A 22245-nucleotide genomic window follows, 5' to 3' on the forward strand; every position below is an offset into this window, starting at 1 on the left:
TCTACTGACCATTTAACTTAGCCCAGTTCAACGCCCTTCCCTCAGCTTTATTGGAAGGAAGAGGTACCTGCATTCCTTAGGACCTTCGCACCTATCCAGGCCAGTCAAGAATGATCAACACTATTGAACATGCGCTAATACAGTGGTGGCGAACCTTTGGCACTCCAGATGTTATGGACTACAATTTCCATCAGCCCCTACAATTGGCCATGCTGGCAGGGGCTGATGGGAATTGCAGTCCATAACATCTGGAGTGCCAAAGGTTCGCCACCACGGCGCTAATATATTGAAGTTTCTATCAAGAAATTCAAGCTCAATACATCTCTACCATTTAGCCTAACTACCCAGGCAGAACAAGCCATCCTTGTGTCAAGGCAAGAGAGTGCAGAGGTGTGCAATTGTCGGGATGGCCACGTTGCTTCCTGACAGCCAGGATGACCTGGCCCCTCTCATCTCTAGGCCAGAGAATCTTCCACTGAACGAGTGGCACCCTTGTTCAGCTAAGACACCCTCCTGCTTGGGCTCCCGTGAGGCTGCCAATCCCGGGAGGAACCGACCGTGCTGGAGAGGCCTGGACCAGGATTCCCGAGGCAAAATGGCCCCACGTGTTGCTGGGAGAAGATGCAAGGACAGCTTTGAGAACTTTCAGCTTGAAGAGAGGAAAGACAACCTGGAGGCTGGAGTCCATAACATGTTTTCCCGAAAGAGGCCACTGTGGCATTTGTTTCATCTTTGCCTGTTCTTCGCGCTGTTGCTGTCTTTTATACTAAAACCACGTTGCTTTGGACCCGTTTTTATTTTTCTGAAGAAGTTAGACCTGTTTTTCCAGATAAATAGGGTCTGGCACTCCTATCAGTTTTTGTCAGCATGGCCAATTGGCCATGCTGGTAGGGGCTGATGGGAATTGTAGTTCCTGAACATCTGGAGAGCCGCAGGTTCCCTACCCCTGTGTTAGGCGAATAATCTTATTATTGGATCCTCTCCCTTTCCAGGAAGGACAAGGAATCCACTGGCTCTCGGGACTGAGCAGCTTCTGCGGCAGAGCTGCCCCAACTCAAAAGTTTTTGGGTCTCCCCAACCGGGAGAGGATTCCATGGACGGGTGTAATAAACGCTTGGGATTGATCCTGGATTGAGCCAACGCTGACACAAGGGCTGCTGCATGAGTCGGCCCCTGCCGGCTGGGAGACGAGCCCTGGGGGTGGCTTGGGGGGTGCACTCCTCCCCCCAACGGTTTGAAAGCAGAGTTCAGGTCCTGCCACGCCTTGACCTCCAGAGCTCTGCTGTGGGTCTTGCCCCATTCCACAAAGAGGTATTGGGCCTGCAGTAGTCGAAGCTGGTGCAAAATACCCTGCCTCTCCTCCGTGCCAGCAAAAGCACCCCCACCCCCCCGAAAGAAAAAGGCTGCTGGGCAGGAGCCTCACCAAATAGGGCCAGCAGGGTCTGGACGGCAAAGTGCATGGTTCTCCGACTGGCCTGTTTGCCCGTCTTCAGCGTCACCTCCTCCTGCCCGACTTCACACAGGTCGAAACCTGCAAGGAACACACAGCACGATGCCAGGGCCTGGGGGGGAGAGGAGAGGCCCCCCGCAGGAGCCCAGCCCAGCCCAGGTGGACCGGATGGCAGGCGAGAGGATCCCCCCAGCTGCCCCGCAGGGCCAGGCACACTGGAGAGTGTGCTCCCACGCCAGACAGCCATCCTCCTGCGCCTGCCCTGACCTTACCTAAAGCTGCCAGGAACTCATGGCAGCCGGGCAGCCGCCACAGCTGGACGCTGATGGAGACCTGGATCGGGGCCAAAGAGAAGTCCTGCTCCTTCTCTCCTCCCTGGAGTTGCACCAGCACCTGGTGGAGCTGAAGAGGAGAGGATTTCAGTCACAGGGACACTAAAGCAGCCCCCACCCCCACCCCACAGCAGGTCAGGAGAACAATCAAGGAAAAGGAAACAGGAGAAGAGCAGGGCTGCTCAAGGCAGGGCGGGTGGGCGGGGGGAGGGTGTTGCCAGGGCGTCTGCCTCCTCACAGGGGGGAGGAGCAACAGCAGGACATTGATGGAGTGGGGGCGGGGGTGGGGGGGATGGGTGGCCCTTTACTCACCAGTCCCACCATGTTTTTAACAGCCTTTGGGAAGCAGAGAGGAGAGAGTCAGAGGAGAGAGAAAGAACACAGACGGTTTAGAACCAGGTTTGTGAGGAATGCAGCAGCCAGATGGGGGGGGCCAGTGGGGGAAGGCCTCGGTTCCTTCCGAACTCTCTGGACGGAGCCAGGCACCTCAGCAAAGGTGGGGGGAGGGAGGGGCACAACAGCCACTCCCACTCCGGAAGACCAGGGGGGAGGCTCACCTGGCCAATGAGCTGCTCCCCGGTTTCGGAGGCGCTGGTGAGCTTGCAGAGAGCCTGCAGAGCAGCATTCGGCAACCCTGGAAAGGCAGAGGGGCCGGGTCACTCACTGCGCCCCGTGAGCCCAAGCACCCCCTGCCCGGCAGAGCAGCGTGGGGTGGGGGCAGCCCTTCTCCCGCCCCCCCCACTCACCCAGCAAGGCCTGCAACGTTGTGCTGCAGCGCTGGAGTCGGTCTCCCGGGTCTGCCGTGGGGAAGAAGACGGCCGCTGGCAGCCCACTGGCTGGGGGGTCCAGCCGGAAGCCGACCGCAGTCAGCAGCGCCTGCCAGCCTGGGATGCCCCCCACTTTGTTTTCCACACTCTGCTGCGAGGTGTACATGGAGTTGTGCTGCCCGCTGTGGATGCGCTGCAGGGACTTCTCCACCTGGGGGCGAGAGAGAGCTGGGAGGGAAGGGGCAGCAGGGCCTGGCCGAGGAAATGTCCGGCCGGTCGCCCCCTCTGTTCGAGGCCTTCTGCCTGCTGCGCGGTGGCATCCCACACTAAAGCCAGGGCCCTCAGCAGAAGCCCCAATGGCGAGGGGTGCCCAGGGACCCCCCAGGCCCCTTACCAGGTGCAGCAGAACCCTCAGGGCGTCACGGGCTCGATCCGGGTGCTGGAGGATCTCCGTCAAGGCCTGTCCAATCAGAGAAGAAGGGCTGTTGAGCTTCACATCGGTCCCAATCAGCATGAAGCCTGTGGCAGAGAAAGAGCCGTTTTAGCCGCCCACGCCTCCGCCGAGCCACGGCCAGGAGGAGCTGCTTCCGGGGAGGAGGCAGGCGAGCCTCAGCCCCCCCCCCCCCCAGACCAGAAGAAGCCAGTCGGTAACCCCCACCCCACCCCACACACACACACAGAGCAGCCTCCTCTGCTCTCCAGAAAACAGGGAGTGGATGTCTCCTGGCCTTCCTCCGTGGGCAGAGGAGCACCACACGCCCTGCCCCCTGCGCTCCCCGGCCCCTGGAGGGTGGACTGCCAAGAGGTGGTCCCGTTCCCCGGTCTGGAGGAGCCGAGGCTGGGCCTGCAGTGCTCTGCTCCCCTTGGTTCCTAACCTGCCCAGTTGGACGGGTGGGAGAACTCCTGGTTCGCCTGCAGGACCTTCATGGCCTCCCCGAGGGCAGCGCTGGCCTTCAGCCCGTTCAGCAGGGCCGAGTAGAACGTGTGCACAAACGTCTTGGAAGCGGCCACCGGGACCGGCCACAGAGAGACCAGGACGCACTGCGCCCCAGCCGCCAGGAAGGCCCGCGTCAGCCCGATCACCCCGTCGGCGGTCAGCTTGCTGTTGGACTCCTGGTGGGAGCCCAGCACCACCAGCTTGGCCGGCAGGCGCAGGTCCAGGATGTCCGCCGCAGTGAGCAGGAACTCCTGCAGGGGCGGGCAGTCCGAGAGGCTCTCCACGTCGCTGGCGTCGTCCTGCACGCGCAGGGACTCGGGGATGGTGTAGGAGTTCCCGCAGAAGCCCTTGTTCCCCGCAGGGCTGCTCTCCGCGCTGGGAGTCAGGACCAGAGCAGCCAGCTTCCAGGAGACGTGAGTGGCAAAGTGCACGCACTCGGCCTGTGCCAGCGCGCTCATCGCCCGCTCCTTGGTGGCCAGGCTGCCCACAAGCGGCTGGCAGCGCAGCAGCTCAGACACGGCGTAGGCCTCCTCCTCCGCTGAGGGCATGGGCCCCCACAGCCAGCGGTCCATCACTGAGGAGGGCAGCTTGGGGCTGCCGATGACGGCGGCCATGGAGGGGGAGCCGCTGTAGCCCGCGGGGCTCTTCTTGGACTGGCTCTGCAGAAGCACAGGAAACCACGTCACCAGCCTGCCCGCCTGCCTCTGTCCCCACCAGGGAGCGCAAACAGCTGCCAACGCGGACGATGCCCTCCTTACCACCACCACCACCCCGCCAGCACCAGGCACAGGCTTCAGCTTTCGCTGCTGTTGTGGGCAGTTCCAGGGGCCCGTCAGTCCCAGCTCCGATGCCCCAGCAAGGGGGCTGCCCCCGCCTTGTGTGCTGCCCAGACTCAGCCGCAGGCATCTCCGCTCGAAAAGTGAGGGTCAGGCTGAGGGTCTGGCCAGGGATCCTCCTTTGCCCAACAGTGGCTTCCAGTCAGAGAAGACAACACTGATCTGGGGGCCTGAGTTGGGCGACTCCTGCAGCCACGACTCAAGGCCTCTTGCGGGCATCCTTAGCCAGACAGGGGGAGGGGAGACAGCCCCACCCACCCCTGCAGGGGAAGAGCTAGATTTGAATCCAGTCACACCTTCGTCTGACAGAGGGACTTTTGACTCACGTAAGTCAACCTTGTTGGCTTCAAAAGGTGTGACTGGCCTCAAAACGAGCTCTTCTACTGCAGACCACGGGGGCCACTATGTGAAACTTCCCTCTGCAAGGAGCTGTCTACGGTGCACCCAGCAAAAGTGGCTCCCCGCGCGCGTATTCCCACCCCAGAGTTCTGACCAAGCTGCCTCTTTCCAGCGAGGGGTGCATCAGCCAGCCATTGGTGGAGTTTGGGATGGAGAGGACAAAACCGGAGCGTCCTCTGGCACGCAGGCCCGGGAGGTCTCGGCAGCCGGCCCCCAGAGCCCGTGGCCTGCCCCAGGCAGGGAGAGCCTTACCTTGGCGTGTGGGTTCAGAGCCTGGACGGAGGGCACGGCAATGAGGCTGAAGCGCTCGAAGAGGTACTCGTTGGACGAGCTGCCCTTCAGGAGGGCGAAGGGGATGAGGTACAGCTCCCCCTCCAGAACCAGGATGAGCTGCCGGTGGCGGCCGACGGGGCCACTGGAATGCATCAAGCCCTGGAAGACAGGCAGGCAGGCAGGCCGGCCAGCCGGGGAGGGGCAGGGGGTGGTGTCAGAGGGCGCGCACGACAGGCCCTTGGAGGACTTCCAGGAGAGTCACACAGCCCCCCACCCCCTTCAGCCCCTGGGCAGGACAGGTCTTGCTGCATGGAGACCCCTCGCCAGGACTCCCCTTCTCCTGCCCCACCTGAGTCAAGAATCCTGCCAGTTTGGCCCTCCCATAATAGCTCAGGGGCTCCGTCAGAGCGACCCCCTCACCCCCAGCCAGCAGCACAGAGACCCCCAACGGAGCCTTCTCAGAAACTCACCCAAGGAGAGCCAAAGCCCACCTCCCCCTCCCCTCCGCTGCGACTGGAACTAACAGTCCTTCTTCCTCAGCTCTCCCTAAAACGTGGGATTTAACAAGAGCAGAGGCACACACGCACACATGCACGCACACACCCCCATCAGAGAAGGAGGGGCGGTGTGCGTGCTGGCAGGAAGGGGAAGCCATCTTGTTGGCACACGGAACTGCGGAGGACTTCTACACCCCCCTGGCTGCCAGTTCTGACCCTCAGAGGCCAACAACGGGAGCAGAGCCCAGCCCAGAGCCCAGCTGAAATCAGAGGCTCTCCCGCTCCTGATGCTTGATGGGGCCTGACCTCTCCTCCCTGTCTCCCCAGCGGAGGCGCGGGCCCTGTGGCTGGGACCAGCCCCTCAACGGGGCCACTGCCAGCGCCCAGAGCTCTACTGCTCCAGCAGAGACGGACGTGTGTCTCAAGGGGGGGGGAAACCCAAACAAACTTGTTTTCCCCAGGGATTTCCCCCACATGGAAGCACTGAAACCAAGAGTGTCTATGAGTCTGCTTCCTTTTGAAATGAATAAAACAAAACAAGACTTTACTCAGAATGCAAATCAAGATTCCTACGCAACACAGTCCCTGTATTGGATAAGAATAATCCCTGTTGAGGGGTGGGGGGGCTCTCAAGTGCTGGCAGCTGACTTGTGGCGATCCCTCAAGGGATCCATCTCAAGTCAAGAGAGGGCTTGCTGCTGCCTGCCTCTGTGTAGCGATCGTGGGACTCCTCGGCAGTTTCCTGTCCAAATACGAGGACGACCCTGCTTAGCTTCTAAAATCTCTCGCACTCTGGACCATCCAGATCGGGCCAGGAGACATTCGGAAGTGGTTGGCCACTGTCTGGCCTAGACTTCTTTGGTGGCCTCCCACCCAAGTGCTGACCAGGGCAGACCCTGCTTAGCTTCAGGCAACGCCTATTTATACTGCAGATGTTCAAGGGTATAGTTAATTGCGAACAATTTTAGCAACGTTTAATATACTGTAGTGAGTTCGACGTTATCACAGAGTTCAGCATCTTCAGCTAAGTTTAACTGGCAGCAAATACTCTTTGACAGGAGGAGTCTGTTGCTGTCAAAAACAACATCCCCTCATTTCTGTATGACAAAATTCGCCTGTTATTTTTCTCTGCTGGGAATTTTATCTGGCTCACAAAAGCGTCTGTCCAAATGACTGCGGAGCCCCCCCAGGGACGGGAGAACTACTTGTGTCCCGGAGGAGCTCTGGCTGCCAAACCTCAGCCTGAGCATCTTTAAAGGGAGGAACATGAACCGGCATCCTTTAAAGAGCCACAGTCAGAGTGGGAGCGCCATCCCCAGCGCATCGGGCGCAGGATGCAAGAGGAAGGGACGGAGCCCTCCCACCCCACGTGGAAGTCCCTGAGCAGCAGCAGCAGCAGCAGGAGCTCAGCCCTCCTCCCTGGAGTCTTTCAAGCCGCCCTGCTGTGGAATTGTTTAGGTTCTGAGAAAGGAGCCTAAGGAGGAGAAAGCACACAAAGGGGGGGGGGGGTGCCACCGCACAGGGCAAGGTTGGAGACAGATGAGACCTCCAAGGGGCTGTAGGGAGGCCAGCTTCCCAAGACAGTCCTGCATTTATTTTGCCCTCCCTTATTTTGTCTCACGCTTAAACCTCTTGAGGAGGGGGAGGGCGACCTCAGTCTTCACCACACCTGCCCAGGTCTCCTGATGAAGCCCACCGCAGCCCCATGGGTTCCCTGCCGTGCCTCCCACCAGATGCAACTGGGACCCTGGAGAGACCCCCTCCCGCTCTCCTTGGGGGCCCCTGTGCCAGGGAGCTCACAGGCAGCGGCATATGGCCTGAGGGGGGGCAATGCACGACTCACCCCTTCCATGGGCCCAATCAGCAGGTCGTAGAGGGCCCGCAGCGGGGACTTGCTGAGTGAGCTTGGCCGCCGGGGCAGTGAAGACGTGGCCTCCTTGGCTGGGGACACTGGGCTGGTGAAGAGGCTGCTCACGCTCTGGCAGCTCCTGTGGAGACAAGGCCGGCACTTGGGGAGAGGGGGGCAGGCTGCTGCAGGGAGCCAGCCCAGTGTCCCCCCTCCCCGCACCTTGGAAAACCCACCTCCTGTTCCCATCAGGCTTTGCACCGTGAGCTCAGTCCTTCCTGTACCGGGCCACTCTGTGGCCACCTGCTCCCCCAGTGTCCCCACTAAAGCTAAGAGAAGGGTCAAATAGCCCATAGCAATGGTATGGGCTACAGCCGGGGTCCCAGACCCCCTCCCCCCTGTGAGAAGCCTGTGTCTACCCAGATTTCATGGGGTCAGGCTAAAAACCTGACGAGCTGAACAAACTGTTGTGTAAAACGGTCAGTTGTGACCTCTGACCAATCCAAGCTGAAACCAGTCCAGGTTGACTTCAGGCAAAGTTTAAGGAAACACAAAAGCCTTAAAAGGTCTCTGTGAAAAGATCACACTAATGAACCCCTGATCATAGAATCAGAGTTGGAAGAGATCCCTAGGGTCATCAAGTCCAACCGCCTGCAATGCAGGAACAATCAAAGCACTCCTGACAGATGGCCATCCAGCCTCTCTTTAAAAACCTCCAAAGAAGGAGACTCCACCACACTCCGAGGTAGTGCATTCCACTGTCCAACAGCCCTGAAAGTCAGGAAGTTTTTCCTGATGTTTAGGTGGAATCTCTTTTCCTTCACCTTGAACCTATTGCTCCATGTTCTAGTCTCTGAAGCAGCAGAAAACAAGCTTGCTCCCTCACCAACATGACATCCCTTCAAATATCTAAACATGGCTATCATGTCACCTCTTGACCTTCTCTTCACCAAACTCAACATCCCCAGCTTCCTAAGCCTCTCCTTGTAGGGCATGGACTCCAGCCCCTTTACCATTTTGGTTGCCCTCCTCTGGACCTGTTCCAGTTTGTCAACATCCTTCTTGAATTACTGTGCACAGAACTGGACACAATATTCCAGGTAAGGTCTAACCAATGCATAATAGAGAGGTACAATTACATCCCTCGATCTAGACACTATGCTCGTATTGACACAGCCCACAATTGCATTGGCTTTCTTGGCCGCCCCATCACACTGCTGACTCATGTTCAGTTTGTGGTCTGCTAAGACTCCCAGATTCCTTTCGCATGTGGTGTTGTCAAGCCAGGTGTCACCCATCCTATAGCTGTTCATTTCATTTTTTTCTGCCTAAGTGTAGAATCTTACATTTATCTCTGTTGAAATTCATTTTGTTTATTTTGGGCCAGCTGTCTAATCTTCCTAATCTCTCTCTCTCTCTCCACACGCACTTTAAACCCTTCATTTTGAATTCTGACTCTGTCCTCTGGGGTATTGGCCACCCCTCCCAATTTGGTGTCATCTGCAAATTTGATTAGCCTGCCTTCTATTCCATCATCCAACTGGTTGATGTTGGGTGCTGTCTGAATCATTTTCTGTATTTTGAAATCCACCTTGCAACTCGGTGAGAAAGGTGGGCAGTATGTGAAGTAAATGGATAAATTAATCAGCATTGCCCTCTGGGAACAGGAACTCAGCCAGAGGGGCCTCCTCAGAGCATCTCCAGAGAGGAAAGTCCCACTGAGAGAGAGTTCTCTCACCCTCCAGTCTTCTTCTCATTCAGGGAATGATGTGAAGCTGCTATTCCCCCTCCCCCTCCGCACTCTGCCCTCTGCTGCACCCTCATTCCGCCGCTTGGGCAGCTTCCATCTTTTTCTACAGGCTGCCTGAGATGAGACGCCCCCGTTTACCTCCCCAGAGCCCCTCCTGCTTCATACCTGGCCATCCAGGAGAATTGGGAGGAAGATGCAGGAGGGATTCTGCCAGTTGCCCCTTGCTGGCACTGGAGACTTGCTGCTCTCTCCAGGTGGCACAAGGGAGTGAAGATGCTGATGTCAACAGCCTCTCAAATCCGCACCTGCACTTTCTAGCTACTTCCAAAATACAGACGAAGGTCATTTCCCAGGTCAGACTTGAAAGAGGGACTGTTTGAAATGCCAGAGACGGAGGCTGCAATTCCAGGCAGCGTCCAGTAGATGGCAGCAGCCTCCACCATCCTGCCATCTTTGTGTGGACCCCTCCCACTAGCTCACTGAAGACCTCCTTCGCCCACCATTTCCTTCACCAGCCCCCACCCCGGAATTTCTTCCCCGATGACAAAACTGGGCCCTCTTCTTACGAGTTCGTCCTTTCAGAGGACTGAGACACTTTTCCAAGCAGGGCTGCAAAAGAAGTCATTTTGGTTCTGCCCAGCTGAGGTCAAGCGGCAAGGCTGTCGGGGCGTGAATGGGCCGGCCAGCACTGCCCCGGAGGGGGGATGGCAGCCCCTGGGCCACAACCAGGGAAGGTCCACAGAGGCCCTCACTCCAGCAGCCAGGCAGCCTTCAGCGTCACCTTCTGCATCAGGCAAAAGAACTCTCCAAAATGTGCCCTCCTTTTCAAGGCACGGAGCCAACGTGTGGAAGAAGAGGGGGCTTCTTTCACCTTGTTTTCATGAAGCTCAGCCAAACATGAAGCAGATTGTTTGGATCTGTTCCAATATGGAGCATCCTGGAGGGAAGTGAGTAGTGGGGTGCCGCAGGGGCCCCACTGTCCTGGGCCCAGTGCTATTCAATATTTTTATCAATGACTTGGATGATGGAATAGAGGGCAGGCTAATCAAATTTGCAGATAATGCTAAAATAGGAGGGGCAGCCAATACCCCAGAGGACAGAGTCAGAATTCAAAATGGCCCGGACAGATTAGAGAACTGGGTCAGAACTAACAAAAGGAATTTCAACAGAGATCAATGTAAGATTCTACACTTAGGCAGAAAAAAATGAAATGAACAGCTATAGGATGGGTGACACCTGGCTTGACAACACTACATGCTCAAGAGATCTGGGAGTCTCAGTAGACCACAAACTGAACATGAGTCAGCAGTGTGATGGGGCGGCCAAGAAAGCCAATGCGATTGTGGGCTGTGTCAATAGTGTCTAGATCGAGGGATGTAACTGTACCTCTCTATTATGCATTGGTTAGACCTCACCTGGAATATTGTGTCCAGTTCTGGCCACTGCAATTCAAGAAGGATATTGACAAGTTGGAAAGGGTCCAGAGGAGGGCAACCAAAATGATAAAAGGTCTGGAATCCATGCCCTACAAGGAGAGGCTTAGGAAGCTGGGGATGTTGAGTTTGGTGAAGAGAAGGTCAAGAGGTGACATGATAGCCATGTTCAGATATTTGAAGGGATGTCATGTTGGTGAGGAAGCAAGCTTGTTTTCTGCTGTTCCAGAGACTAAGACCAGGAGTCATGGGTTCAAGGTGAAAGAGATTCCACCTAAACATCAGGAAAAACTTCCTGACTTTCAGGGCTGTTGGACAGTGGAATGCACTACCTCAGAGAATGGTGGAGTCTCCTTCTTTGGAGGTTTTTAAAGAGAGGCTGAATGGCCATCTGTCAGGTGTGTTTTGATTGTGTGTTCCTGCATTGCAGGGGGTTGGACTGGATGACCCTTGGGTCTCTTCCAATTCTATGATTCTATGGTTTCAGGCCTCATCAGGTGGCTGACCTGGCATTGGTTGGCCTAGAGCCAGGAGATGGACAGAAAGAGACTCTGTTGGCTATCCTGGACCTCAAGGCTGCTTTTCACACCACTGATCATGGGAGCCTTCTGGGCAGCCTTTCAGGGTTGGGACTGGGAGGTCCTCTTCTGCGGTGGTTCCAGTGCAACCTCAGGGTGTGTGTGTGGGGGGGGGGCTTTGGCCTACGGGGCTCCCCAAGGTCCCCCTGTGCTTTTCAACGCCTATGTAAAGCCACTGGGAGGGGTCATCCAGAGATCTGGGCTGAGCTGCCACCACTATGCAGACGATACTCCGCTCTCTCTCACACACTTCCGGCTGATTCCAGGGAGGCTGAGGAAGCCCTACCAAGAAGAGCTACCCAGCAGAGACCGAACCCTGATGAAACAGGGGTGCTACTGAGGAGGGAAAGGTTTGGCCCAGGGACTCGGATATCGCCTCTTCAGGATGGGGGGGGGATGCAACCAAAGGGGCAGTTTTGCAGCTTGGGGGTGCTTCTGGACCTGGGCCTCCTGTTGAATAAGGTGGCAGCTTTGGACATGGGTGCCCTTCACCAGCTCTGGCTGCTGAGCCAAGCGTAGCATTTCCTGGGCAAAGTGCACCAATGCAGGTCCCACCACGATGCCACAGATCTCCCAGTCCCCTTCCCCACAAACCTGAGACAAATAACCTGAGCCAAGTCATGCACACGGTTCAATATTTCCCCAAATGACTCTTTGCCTGAAAAAAGACATGCCACCCCCAGCCCTGCCTACAGGGTGCCCAGAAAATGCGCCTCTCTGCCTGGGCCTGGTGCCCTTCCCATCCCCTCCGGCATCCCCCGCGAGTCACTCCACTACTGGAACTGAGTGGGTCCAGCACAAGGGAGGGGCGCACAGAGGGGCAGGGGACGAAGGCTCCGGCTGACCTCAGAGCTCCGGGGCCTCTGATCTGCCACCTGCACCCCTCTCCTCCGGTGGGCAGACTTGCTGTACCTGTTGAACAGGTTGTTCCTGCTGACCATCCTCAGGAAGCCGGTCGGGTCCGTCACAGAGTTCAGCTTATGGTTCGCCTCCTCGTACTGCTGGTCCATGACGTCTCCTGCCTCGCTCTCGGTCTCGCTGCTGGTGCAGCCCCTGGGAGGGGGAAGAGAAGGGCCAAGATGTCCACAGGCATGACCCCTGGAGAGCAAGGACAGGTCTGTGCACAAGGGGGCCTGCCTGGGCGAGAGGTTAGCCGTGGGTGGGCACTGGGGACCAGCCCTGCTCATGCTCAAGAAAACAGAGCCAGGGAAGAGAAAGGGAGGGCATCTCTCAGGGGGAAGCCTGGCCCCATCCACAGATGCCTCAAGTCGGGGATCAGGATCCCACGGACAGTGAGCGGGGATTCCTGCACACTCGGGGAAGTTTTAAAAATGCACTGCGGGATTGAAAGGCACCTCCCTCGTCCTGTGGTCAGGTGGGAGGGGCTCAGCAGGGGTCACTAGTGGTGACAGCGGGGAAAGGTGCTCTCCCCACCCCCAAGCTGGCAGAATTGGCCGGAGTGGTGGACGGAGGCCTCACTGCCCCGCCTGCTGAACCAGTAACCGGGGGGGGGGGGGAGGAGCAGTCCTCACTGCCCTGCCTGCCAAGCTGGCAACGAGGGAACCGTGTGGGGGTAGCAATGGGGTGGGGAAAGAGATGTGGTAGAAGCGTCAAGGGTGGGGGGGGCAGCTACAGTAGGCCCAGCGATGGAGGGGGGGACCCAGGCTCAGTGGCAGCCGTGGGGGGGGGGGCTGACAGCTGCATTGGCCAAGCAGTGGTGTGCATATTTGTGAGGGAGGGGGGGAGATTCCCCGCACAAATATATCAGGTTCCCACCTATAAAAACCTAAGAGACAACACATACAAATAAGAGGCCTCCGTGAAGCCAGCTCCTTGCTCTCCACACACTCCTCAACCCTTCGTTTTTCCCCTGGAGCTCCAGGGGACCCACAAGACTCTCTCCCCCCCCCCCCATTTCAACCTCCTCCCAGCCCATCAGATCAACGGCCCCTTTTTCTACTAACTGAAGCTCCTGAACAATCTTCAAGGGCAGCTCCACCCAGAGTGCATCGCAGCGATCTAGTCTTGCTGCGATCACAGCAAAGATCCCTGTGGCCTCATTGCCCTCCTCTGCTACCAAAATGGCTCCAAGCAAGTCCGCATCCTGGGGGGACCGTCGGCCATGTCTCTGAGCTCCCTGGCTGCAGAATTGGGGCTCAGGTTCTCTGGGGCCCAAATGCTGGTTTCTGCGCCTGCTGCAGGACATGGCCATGCATCTAGCCTCCAGTGTGGCCTGAGCTGGCGGGGGTGGCGGCCATTATTCTGGACACCGGTCACCCCTCAGGGCTTGGCTCTGAGTCTGCCTACCCCACCCCCGAGGAAACGGCCATGGGAGCTCCTGGCCGGAAAACATGGGTTAGGAGACTGGAGATGCCCCCCACAGAGGCGCTTGTGGCCGCTTACCGCAGGTAGTAGGAATCGACCCCCAGGGTCTCCCGCACGCTGGAGCTGAGCTGCTCCAGGGCAGAGCTGGTCAGCACCTGCAGGCTCGCACTGCATTCTGGGAAGTCTGCGGAGTCCTCAGCTGGGCCATCGCTCAAGCAGCAGGAGTGGAACTTCAGGATCCCTGAGACCACCAAGGAGAACAACACAAGGCCACGGGAATCACCCTGCCAGCCACACCCGAGGCTACCGGCTCCACCCCTGCGGGCCCACCAGAGCGTGTCAGGAAGGGTTCTGCCATCTGTCCTCCGTGTGTCAGCTGGTCGCTGTTCAAGGCTCAGAAGCCCGGCCAGTAGAAAAGGTAGCCCCCAGGCCAGTCAGGCCAGGAGGTCAACACCCCGATGGGTTCCCCAGGGACAGCCTTGCCCCCCCCCCCAACAGATGTGGCAGGGAGGGAAAGGGCCACAGGGCTGTGGGAGGAACCCAAAATGATGTGAGGTTCCAAGAAACAGAGTCAGGGAAGACAGGTGTAGACCCAGGGCCTTGCAGGAAAGACACCTGTGCCTGGCTCCCTTCCTCCACCCAGCCTTCAACACAACCGGGGACACCACCTCCCAAGACACTGCCAAAAGACAGCCACAGGCTGTGAGTCAGAGGTCCACACCGGAGCACTCTGAATGCCCCAACAGCGCTGCAGCAAGTTCTCACAGGCCCCCATGCAGAAACGCCCGGCTCTTCCACTGGGCCTGACCCGGAGCAGAGAGCTGCGGTCAGAGAGAAGAGCACGTGGACAACAACGGTGACCTCTCCCAGCACGGCAGTCGTGGGAAAGGCTGCTTAACCCCTGAGCCCTCCCAGGCCTCCTTGAGGATTTTTCAGCTTCCGTTTCAAACGGGGAGCACCACAACATCATTAGATAGAGCTGGTTTGCCTTGCTGGGCCTGGGTGCCCTCCCTCCCCACCCCCGGGGGCTTGCCTTCTCAAAAAGAACATCTGAGTTGGGGGTCAAGCAAATTATAACACTAAGAAGCCACCCCTCTCTAGCACCGGTGGCTTCTAAACTGACCCAAGAGTTCTCCCGCACTCGTCAGTCAACTGGGGAAAAACCCTGGGAATCCTTTGCTGCCCCTGCACTCCTTGGGACGGGGGGGGGGGGGTAACAGCTTCCCCCACCCATGCCTTCCACAGTGTGGTGCTGAAAAGTTACAATAATTTCACAGAGACATGTTACCAGGGGCTGAGGAGAATTTGTCTGCACACAAAGACAGTCTTCCAGCACTCCTCACTATTAAACGCTGGAAGCAAAGGGGCTCTGGGGAGGAGAGCTGCCGGCTTGTCCTTCGGAGTCCCCCCCCCAATGTCTGCATGAAAATGCTTTGAGGGCCCTGAGCAAAGCCATTCAATGGGATGCTCTTCGCAGTCACGTGACCGGCTTGAGTGATCTGCTGTCCACAGGAAACAGCTCACATTCCGAGCAGGGTGGATCCCTAGACTAGCTGGGGGCAGAACCCCAGAGCCTCCCCCGGCTGCGTGAGAGTGAGCATCACAGTTGCCCAAGGACCTTCCGTTCTCCAAAATTCAGCCCCCAAGCCTGGAAAGGGGCTGCCTGCCTGCCTGCATGTGCGTGAGGGGAAGGACAGAACTGCACCCAGAAGAACTCACACGAATGCCCTTTAGCCTCTCAGAGCCTGACTCTCCCCCGCCCACCCCCCTGGCCAAAATACAGGGAGGGCAGGACTCAGGGGAGGCCCCCTGCCAAGGCTTGGCACCCCCCAGCCCCTGAGCCCTACCTGCCCCAGGGGCCAGCAGCCAGCTGTAGAGGTATCCTGCAGCCAAGGAGTAGTATAGGACCAGCCCCCGCTGGCTGTTGACTGTCTCCAGCACCTGATCCACGGTCACAGGGGAGTAGGGGTCAGATTCCTGCGGCCCCGTCTGGCGCTCCACCAGCAGGTCAGCAAAGGCCCTCGTGCGGCCTCGTTCTGCCACCGCCAGCGCCTCATCGTGGTGCCCTGAAACCAGACGCCTGCCAGTTAGGGCCACAAAGCAGCCGCACTGGGCACAGCCCGATGGGAGCAGGATCTGGCTGTGGTGCTCTGCGGGAGGGAGGGAGGGAGGAGGTTGCCCCCCGCCCAGTAGAGCAAATGCCCAAGAGGCCCCCCAGGCAAGAGCAGGTGGCCTTGGAGCCTCCGCCTGGCCAGCCAGGTCTTGAGGTGCCGGAAAGACGGGGGCAAAGACCCACTTCAGGCGGAGGGCCTCCCTCCCTCCCCCCCCTCCCTGGCTCACCTAGACTGACCAGCACCCGCTGCAGGGCCTGGTAGGAGGAGGTCTGCAGGTCGAAGAGCGAGAGCTTGTAGTCCGTGCTCAGCTGCACCTCGTGCCGAATGGTCTCAAAGAGCGCCGAGGCCCGGTAGAGCTGTGGAGGGGCAGGGGAGAGCCCGTTGGAGGGGTCTGGCTCCAGCTTCCTGGGGTGCAGCTGACCCCCTGGGACAGGGACCCCCGCACCACCACGAGGGCAGGCAAGGCAGCGCTATGTGGCACGTGCAAACGTGCAGCCTCCGCCCCTCCCCTGCCCCCCTCAGACCTGATGCTGCGCCTCCTCCAGGTTCCCACTGGCCCAAAGCGAGAGGCCGAGGCCGTGCCGGATCTTGGCTTCATCCTCCCTGCGCCCCAGCTGCTCCGCCAGCCTCAGGCCTGCAAGGGCAGAGGAGAAGGGGCAGAGGCAGCTGCTCAGGGCCAAGGGCGGGCACTGGGGCGGCAGAGGGGTCTCCGGAGGCCCCCCCACCTCAGCCGGCTTGTCCTCCCCCTTCCCCGTGCAACACACCGTTGCCAGCATTCCTGGCCTGGGCACCCTCTGGACTTTCTCCTGGGCTGTGCTCGGTCACTCGCTCCTGCAACCCAAGAGCCACGAGGGGCTGCCCGACTGGGAAGGCCCAGCTGCCTGTGCCAGGGAGGGACCCCCGCGTGCCCCCTGCCCTGGTCTGGAGGTGGCATGGCTTCCTTGGGGAGAGGGGATGGGTCAGGGCTTGGACGGGAATGCACCCAGACACCTAAGGGGTGACTGGAGAGCCGCCCCGGGCCCTGGCCTGGCCGTCTTCTGGCAGGACCGCCCTCCACGCCGCCCCCTCTCCCGCCACTGCTCTGGCCACTTACCTTCCTGCAGGTACATGACAGCCTGGGAGTAATTCTGCAAAGCGTGGTGCGTCCTGCCCAGGCTGCTGTAGGAAGCAGTTTTGGCCACCAGGTCGTTCATCTGGGCAGCGATGCTCAGGTGCTGCTCCTGGTACACCACGGCTCTCTCGTACGTGCCCAGCGCCTCGTAGGTCAGGCCCAGGTTGCCGTAGGCGCGCCCCTGGCAAGCCGGGTTGTCGGTCTCCTCAGCGATCTGGAGATCCAGCTGGTGGTACTGGAGGGCCGTGTCATACTCCCCCATCTGCTGGTAAACGCTGCCCAAGCCACACGCGGCGCTCCCTTCCAGCGCCTGGTCCTTCATCTCCCGGGCAATGCTCAGCTGGCGCTCCAGGCAAGACACGGCCTGCTCGCAGTTGCCCAGCTGGCTGTGAAGAGCCCCCAGCTCCCCGTAGGCCTGGGCCTTGTCAAAGGCCTCCCCAAGCTCATGGGCCACCACCAGCCTCTTCTCAAAGCAGACCAGGGCTTGCTGCAGGCTCCCCATGGCCCTGCGGGAAACACAACCACACCTCTGGGCTCTGCAGACACCAGCAGCAGGCACAAGCGCCGAGGGGGGAGTGCCAAGGAGTTATCCCAGCATTTGCCTGGTGGAGGCGGCTCCTCCGAAACGCTGGGAGCCCTGGCCCAAACAGGTGACCCTGCCACTCAGCCCTCTTCTGGCACCTCTGCTCCTCTCTCCAAGGAGATCCCCCAGATGCTGCTGCAGCCTCATGACTCCCCTCTTCCCCAGGCCCCACGGCAGACCCTCGCCCCGCCTCCTCAGCCAGGCATTGCCCAGTGAGGCTGCCCCTCCCTCCCGGACATATTGCTTACCTGTGCCCGTTGCCCAGGCCCCGGTAAGCCTTCACCTGGTCCTGCATGCGGTTCAGGCTCTGTGCTACGGACAGGTACTGTTCATAGTACTTGATGGCCTCCTCAAAGTCGCCCAGCACCTCGTAGCAGTTGCCCAGGTGGCCAAAGGCCCGGCCCCGGTCCAGCACGGCCTCCGTCCCGCTCAGCTGCTGCAGCATGGCCAGCTGCTGCTCAAAGTAGCCAATGGCCTCCTCCATGGCGTTCATGTTCATCTTGGTGATGCCCATGTTGCCATAGACCTGGGCCTCAATGCCCGGATCCCGCAGCTTCTGGGCCAGCTCCAGCTGCTCCTCGTAGCACTTGAAGGCCATGGTGTACTTGCCCAGGGACATGTAGACGGCGGCCAGGTGCCCATGTGCTTGGCACTCCCCCGGCACCTCGCCCAGCTCCTGGTACACTTCCAGTTCCTGCGTGTGGTAGCCCACGGCCTTGTCGTACTTCTGCACCAGTCGGAAGGCAGCGCCCAGGGCCGCGTAGGCGCTCGCCTCCAGCTTCCGGTCCGCAGCCTGGTGGGCCAGGCTCAGCTGCTGCTCGTAGAACTTGATGGCCCCACCGAGGTCCTTCTTGCAGACATAGATGTCCCCCAGGTTGCCCAGGGCCCGGAACTTGGCTTGGGTGTTGCTGAGGGACTGGGCCAGGGACAGGAGGAATTTCTGGCACTCCTCGGCCTTGCTGAAGTTGGCCAGGGCCTTGAAGGCCAAGCCCAGGTTGCAGTAGGCTTTGGCTTGGCTCAGCTTCTCGCGCAGGTCTGTGGCCAGGGCCAGGTCCTGCTCGTAGTACTTCACGGCCTCCTCGTAGTTGCCCAAGCAGTAGTGGGCGTAGCCCAGGTTGTGGCACACTTTGCCCTCGCCCTCCATGTCCTGCAGCTCCGGGGAGAGCAGCAGGTACTGCTCGTAGTAGGGGGCCGCCTGGGCAAACTCCCCGCGGGAACAGTGGAAGTTGCCCAGGTTGCCCAGGGCCCGAGCCTCGCTCTGGATGTCCCGCAGCTCCCGGGCGATGTTGAGGTGGTTCTGGTAGTGCTGGAGGGCCCGGTCGTGAGCCCCCACCGCCTGGTAGGCCACAGCCAGGTTGCCGTGGGTGGAGGCCTGCGAGGCTCGGTCGTTCACCTCCATGGAGATCTGCAGCTCCTGCCGGTGGTATTTGACAGCCTGGTCGAAGAGGCCCAGGGCGTTGTAGGCGTTGCCCATGTTGCCGTAGGCCCGGCCCTGGGCGGCGTAATCGTTCAGCTCCTGGGCTATGGACAGGTGGGCCTTGTGCAGCTGCAGCGCCTTCTCGTACTCCCCCTTCATCTGGTGGATGATACCTGCAAGCGAGTCGCCGGGGAGTCAGCCGAGGGGCTGTGCGGGAAACGGAGCAACAGCACGGACAACGCGGACTTTCCCCACTTAAAAAATCATGTTTGGTGTTACAACAAATAAACAGCTCCCCCACCCACCCACCCAGATGATGACCAGGATGCCTCCCCCTTCAGGGGTTATCAATCTAGATCTGGGAGCACCTGTCCAGAGAAAAGAAGCTGCGATACCTGCTTACCTTGCCTTACCTGGCTGAACAAGTTTAACAACTGCCCCCCCCCACCTCAGGGGTGCCAGTTCTGGGTTGGGAAATACCTGGAGGTTTTGGGGGTAGAGCAGGAGGAGGGCGGGGCTGGGAGGAGGAGGAGGAGGGCGGGGCTTCAGTGAGGTGTGATGCTGCAGACTCCCACTTTCAAAGCAGCCATTTTCTCCAGGTCACCTAATCTCTGTCACCTGCGCATCACTTGTGGCAACGGGAGATCTCCAGCCACCACCTGGGGATCGGCAACCCTACCTTGCCCGGAGGATGACGTCTTGGGGGTTTCCCCCACTGTCCACCTTGGCCCATCCAGGCATCCTGCCTTGAGGCCTCCTGGCTGCTCCCAGGACGTCAATCCCAGCAAGAAGCTCCAGAAAGGTCTCCTCGGGGGAAATCCCAGCGGACAGAGGCTGGCCCCTGCCCCACCCCCCTTTGCCCACCCCTGCCAGCACCCGCCGCCCCTGAGGCTTGGGGGGCAAGGGTACAGCAGAGCACAGGCAGAGCGCAGGGCAGCACTGACCGAGATTGGAGGAGGCGCGGCCCTCGGCAGCTCGGTCCTGCAGGCTCTCCGCAATGCACAGCTGCTCCTCGTGGTACCTCTTGGCCCTCTCCAGGTCCTGCAGGCAGCGGGCCGCGTGGCCCAGGCCGGCGTAGGCGCGCATCTCGATCGCCTTCTCTGCCAGCTCCTGGGCCAGCGCCAGGACGTGGTTGTGGTAGGACAGGGCCTTGTCGAAGTTGCGCCGGTAGTGGTAGGCGCTGCCCAGGTTGCTGTAGGCCCGCGCCTCCTCGCGCTTGTTGCCCAGCTCCTTGGCGATCTCCAGGTGCTGCTCGTGGGAGCGCACGGCATTCTCAAAGTCACCCATGGCAATGTAGACGGCGCCCATGTTGCCCAGCTCTCGCGCCTCCGAGAGGTCGTCCTTGCCTTGCTTGGCCAGGAGGACACACTGCTTGTGGCTGGCCAGAGCATTGGGGTAGTCGCCGATGGCGGTGTAGACGTGGCCCAGGCTGCTCAGGGCAGAGGAGGCCGCCTGCAAGGGAGAAAGGAGGGCGACGGGCATCAGGGAAACAGGTCTGTCTGACACACACGCACGCACGCACACACCGCACACACACACACCTGCCACAAGCAGAGCCTCACAAGGTGGCCAGGGGCTCTATCACCCAAGCAGCAGAGGCACCGGAAACTGGGGAGGGGGCAGGTCTCAAAAGGCTGTGCTGAGAAAGATCGGGCCTGGGACTCGGGGTCACCCCTCAGACCCAGAGCACCAAGACCAGCGCCCATTCGGACCAAAGTTCTGGGCTCCTGTCTCCCCAGCACACACCAGACAGCAGGGCTGCCACTGCGACCCTATTATCTGCTATCTATCATTTATTATAAGCATAAGCATTTTATTGTCATTGTGCACACACAACGAAATTTACAGCAGCATTCCTCGATGCACACAATTCCAGACTCATACATCATCCTCACTTCCCCCTTCCTCCACCCATCCCTACACAGCCCCAAACACATCAACACGAAGCCGCGGAGTTCAGCATCGCCACAGCTCTAGAGTAGAAGCTGTCTCTAAGCCTCTTTGTCCTAGTTTTGATAGACCTGTATCTATTATCTATTATTATCGTTTTTATTATCAAGCCCAACCTTGCACTTGGAAGGTGTGTGGTCACAAGACAGCTCCACTCTGCTCCACTCACCAACAATGGGCTGTCTTAAAAGAAGCACGCCCCCGCCCCGCCCCCTGCCCCACCCCCGTGCCAAAAGAGGCCCCCACCCCCAATGCTTTGTGCTTGGCCCAAGGGACACAGCCAGGCCCACCACGAAGGAGAGATTTCCTGGTGGATCCAACCGCAGCCCCTCTGCATGAAGGAGGCGGAGGAGCAGGTGGGGAGGTTTTCTTTGTGGGGGGGGGGGGTTCTCAAGGAGAAACAGGAGAGATGAGGCAAATACGGAAAAAATAAACCCCCAACTGAAAAAGCTTCTGCGTGTTGTCGAAGGCTCTGAAGATGCCAGCCACAGACGCAGGCGAAACGTTAGGAACAAGATCCACCAGACCACGGCCACGCAGCCCCCCGGAAAACCCACCACAACCAGAAAAAGCTTCCGTTTTTGAATGAGTGAAATGCTTTTTAAAACAAGGTTTTCCTCTCTCCGAATGTATCCTATGAAGAATGTCACATGAAGACAATCAGCATCTTTAGCGGAGGTCCCTCAGCACGGCAAACGTATAACGGGCTGCAGTCGAGAAAAAGGAACCCATTTTCCTGTTTTTGCGTTCGCATGCATCTGTGCAGGCACGGAAACAACACGGGTTGCTGATGCGCCTTCCCACGGAGACGTGTCTATTTTTAAAAAAATTCTTTTTAAAAGGAAGAGAGGTGAATAAAGTGCCTCCTGCCCGGCACAATGTTGCATATTAACTTCAGGCTGTTTAGGTGGATCCTGAGCGTGGTTCGTGGCTAGTGGGAGAAAGTGCTCTCAAACCTCCTCCTTCACGTAGGTAAATCATTAGTTAAGATGGGAGGGAGCTGCACGAACAAGGATCCGACCCTGCTTAGTTCTGAGATCTGACGAGATCCAGCTAGCCTGGGCCACCCAGGTCAAGGTGAATAAGGGTGCAGGATTCTTTGAAGTGCAAATGCGAACTTTCTTCCCTTCCCACCTCTATGCACCTCTCCCGGTCCTAATCACACCCATAACATTTGGCCCTGGGGGGCCCTGCATCCTGACTCAAACAGAACCTTCTGTCCAATCCCCACCCCCACCCCGGTCTGGAGACCAGGGCCACGCGGGGAGCCAGACCCAGAGAGACTGCAGGACGGGACACGAGGGCCCCTCTCCACTTCCAGGGGGCCAGGCTCTGGGGCATAACGCTCCGCATGCTTTCCATCCTTCCAGAGCAGCCTATGCTCAACAGGACGGCCAGACCCCAGCAAGGGGAGCGCTCGGCTGAAGGCACAGGGAGCCCACCAGCTGAGCGGCAGCAAGTAGAGCCCGGCTGCTTTGGGGGCTTCAGATGGCTCCTGGCTGAACACAAAGGCAGGTGGCCGTGCCAAAACGGGGCCCTTCTGCCCCCACCCCCCTGCTAAGGAAGCTGTGCCAGTCCTCCAAGTCCTGAGCTGGAAACGAATGGAAGGGAGGGAGGGAGGGAGGGAGGGAGGGGGTCTGCCTTGCT

General features: G+C 59.2%; 1 protein-coding gene across 3 annotated transcripts in view; it reads right to left on the bottom strand.

The window, feature by feature from the left end:
• TTC28 (tetratricopeptide repeat domain 28) overlaps positions 1-22245 on the bottom strand; it is a 99277-nt gene that overhangs the window by 5373 nt on the left and 71659 nt on the right. For 2 of the 3 annotated variants that reach the window (XM_048514131.1, XM_048514133.1), the window contains 17 exons: positions 19593-20100; positions 17480-18821; positions 16631-17154; positions 16062-16171; positions 15764-15893; positions 15271-15489; positions 13502-13664; positions 12011-12151; positions 7335-7479; positions 4974-5153; positions 3425-4145; positions 2944-3068; positions 2529-2760; positions 2340-2416; positions 2095-2118; positions 1723-1852; positions 1424-1531 (listed from right to left, as the gene is read on the bottom strand). In XM_048514131.1, the coding sequence (XP_048370088.1) occupies positions 1424-1531; positions 1723-1852; positions 2095-2118; positions 2340-2416; positions 2529-2760; positions 2944-3068; positions 3425-4145; positions 4974-5153; positions 7335-7479; positions 12011-12151; positions 13502-13664; positions 15271-15489; positions 15764-15893; positions 16062-16171; positions 16631-17154; positions 17480-18821; positions 19593-20100 (4879 nt within the window). The remainder of the gene's footprint in view (positions 1-1423; positions 1532-1722; positions 1853-2094; positions 2119-2339; positions 2417-2528; positions 2761-2943; positions 3069-3424; positions 4146-4973; positions 5154-7334; positions 7480-12010; positions 12152-13501; positions 13665-15270; positions 15490-15763; positions 15894-16061; positions 16172-16630; positions 17155-17479; positions 18822-19592; positions 20101-22245) is intronic. The other variant, XM_048514132.1, reaches the window with a different exon arrangement.

The sequence above is a fragment of the Sphaerodactylus townsendi genome, linkage group LG13 (genome assembly GCF_021028975.2).
Source record: "Sphaerodactylus townsendi isolate TG3544 linkage group LG13, MPM_Stown_v2.3, whole genome shotgun sequence".
NCBI lineage: Eukaryota > Metazoa > Chordata > Lepidosauria > Squamata > Sphaerodactylidae > Sphaerodactylus > Sphaerodactylus townsendi.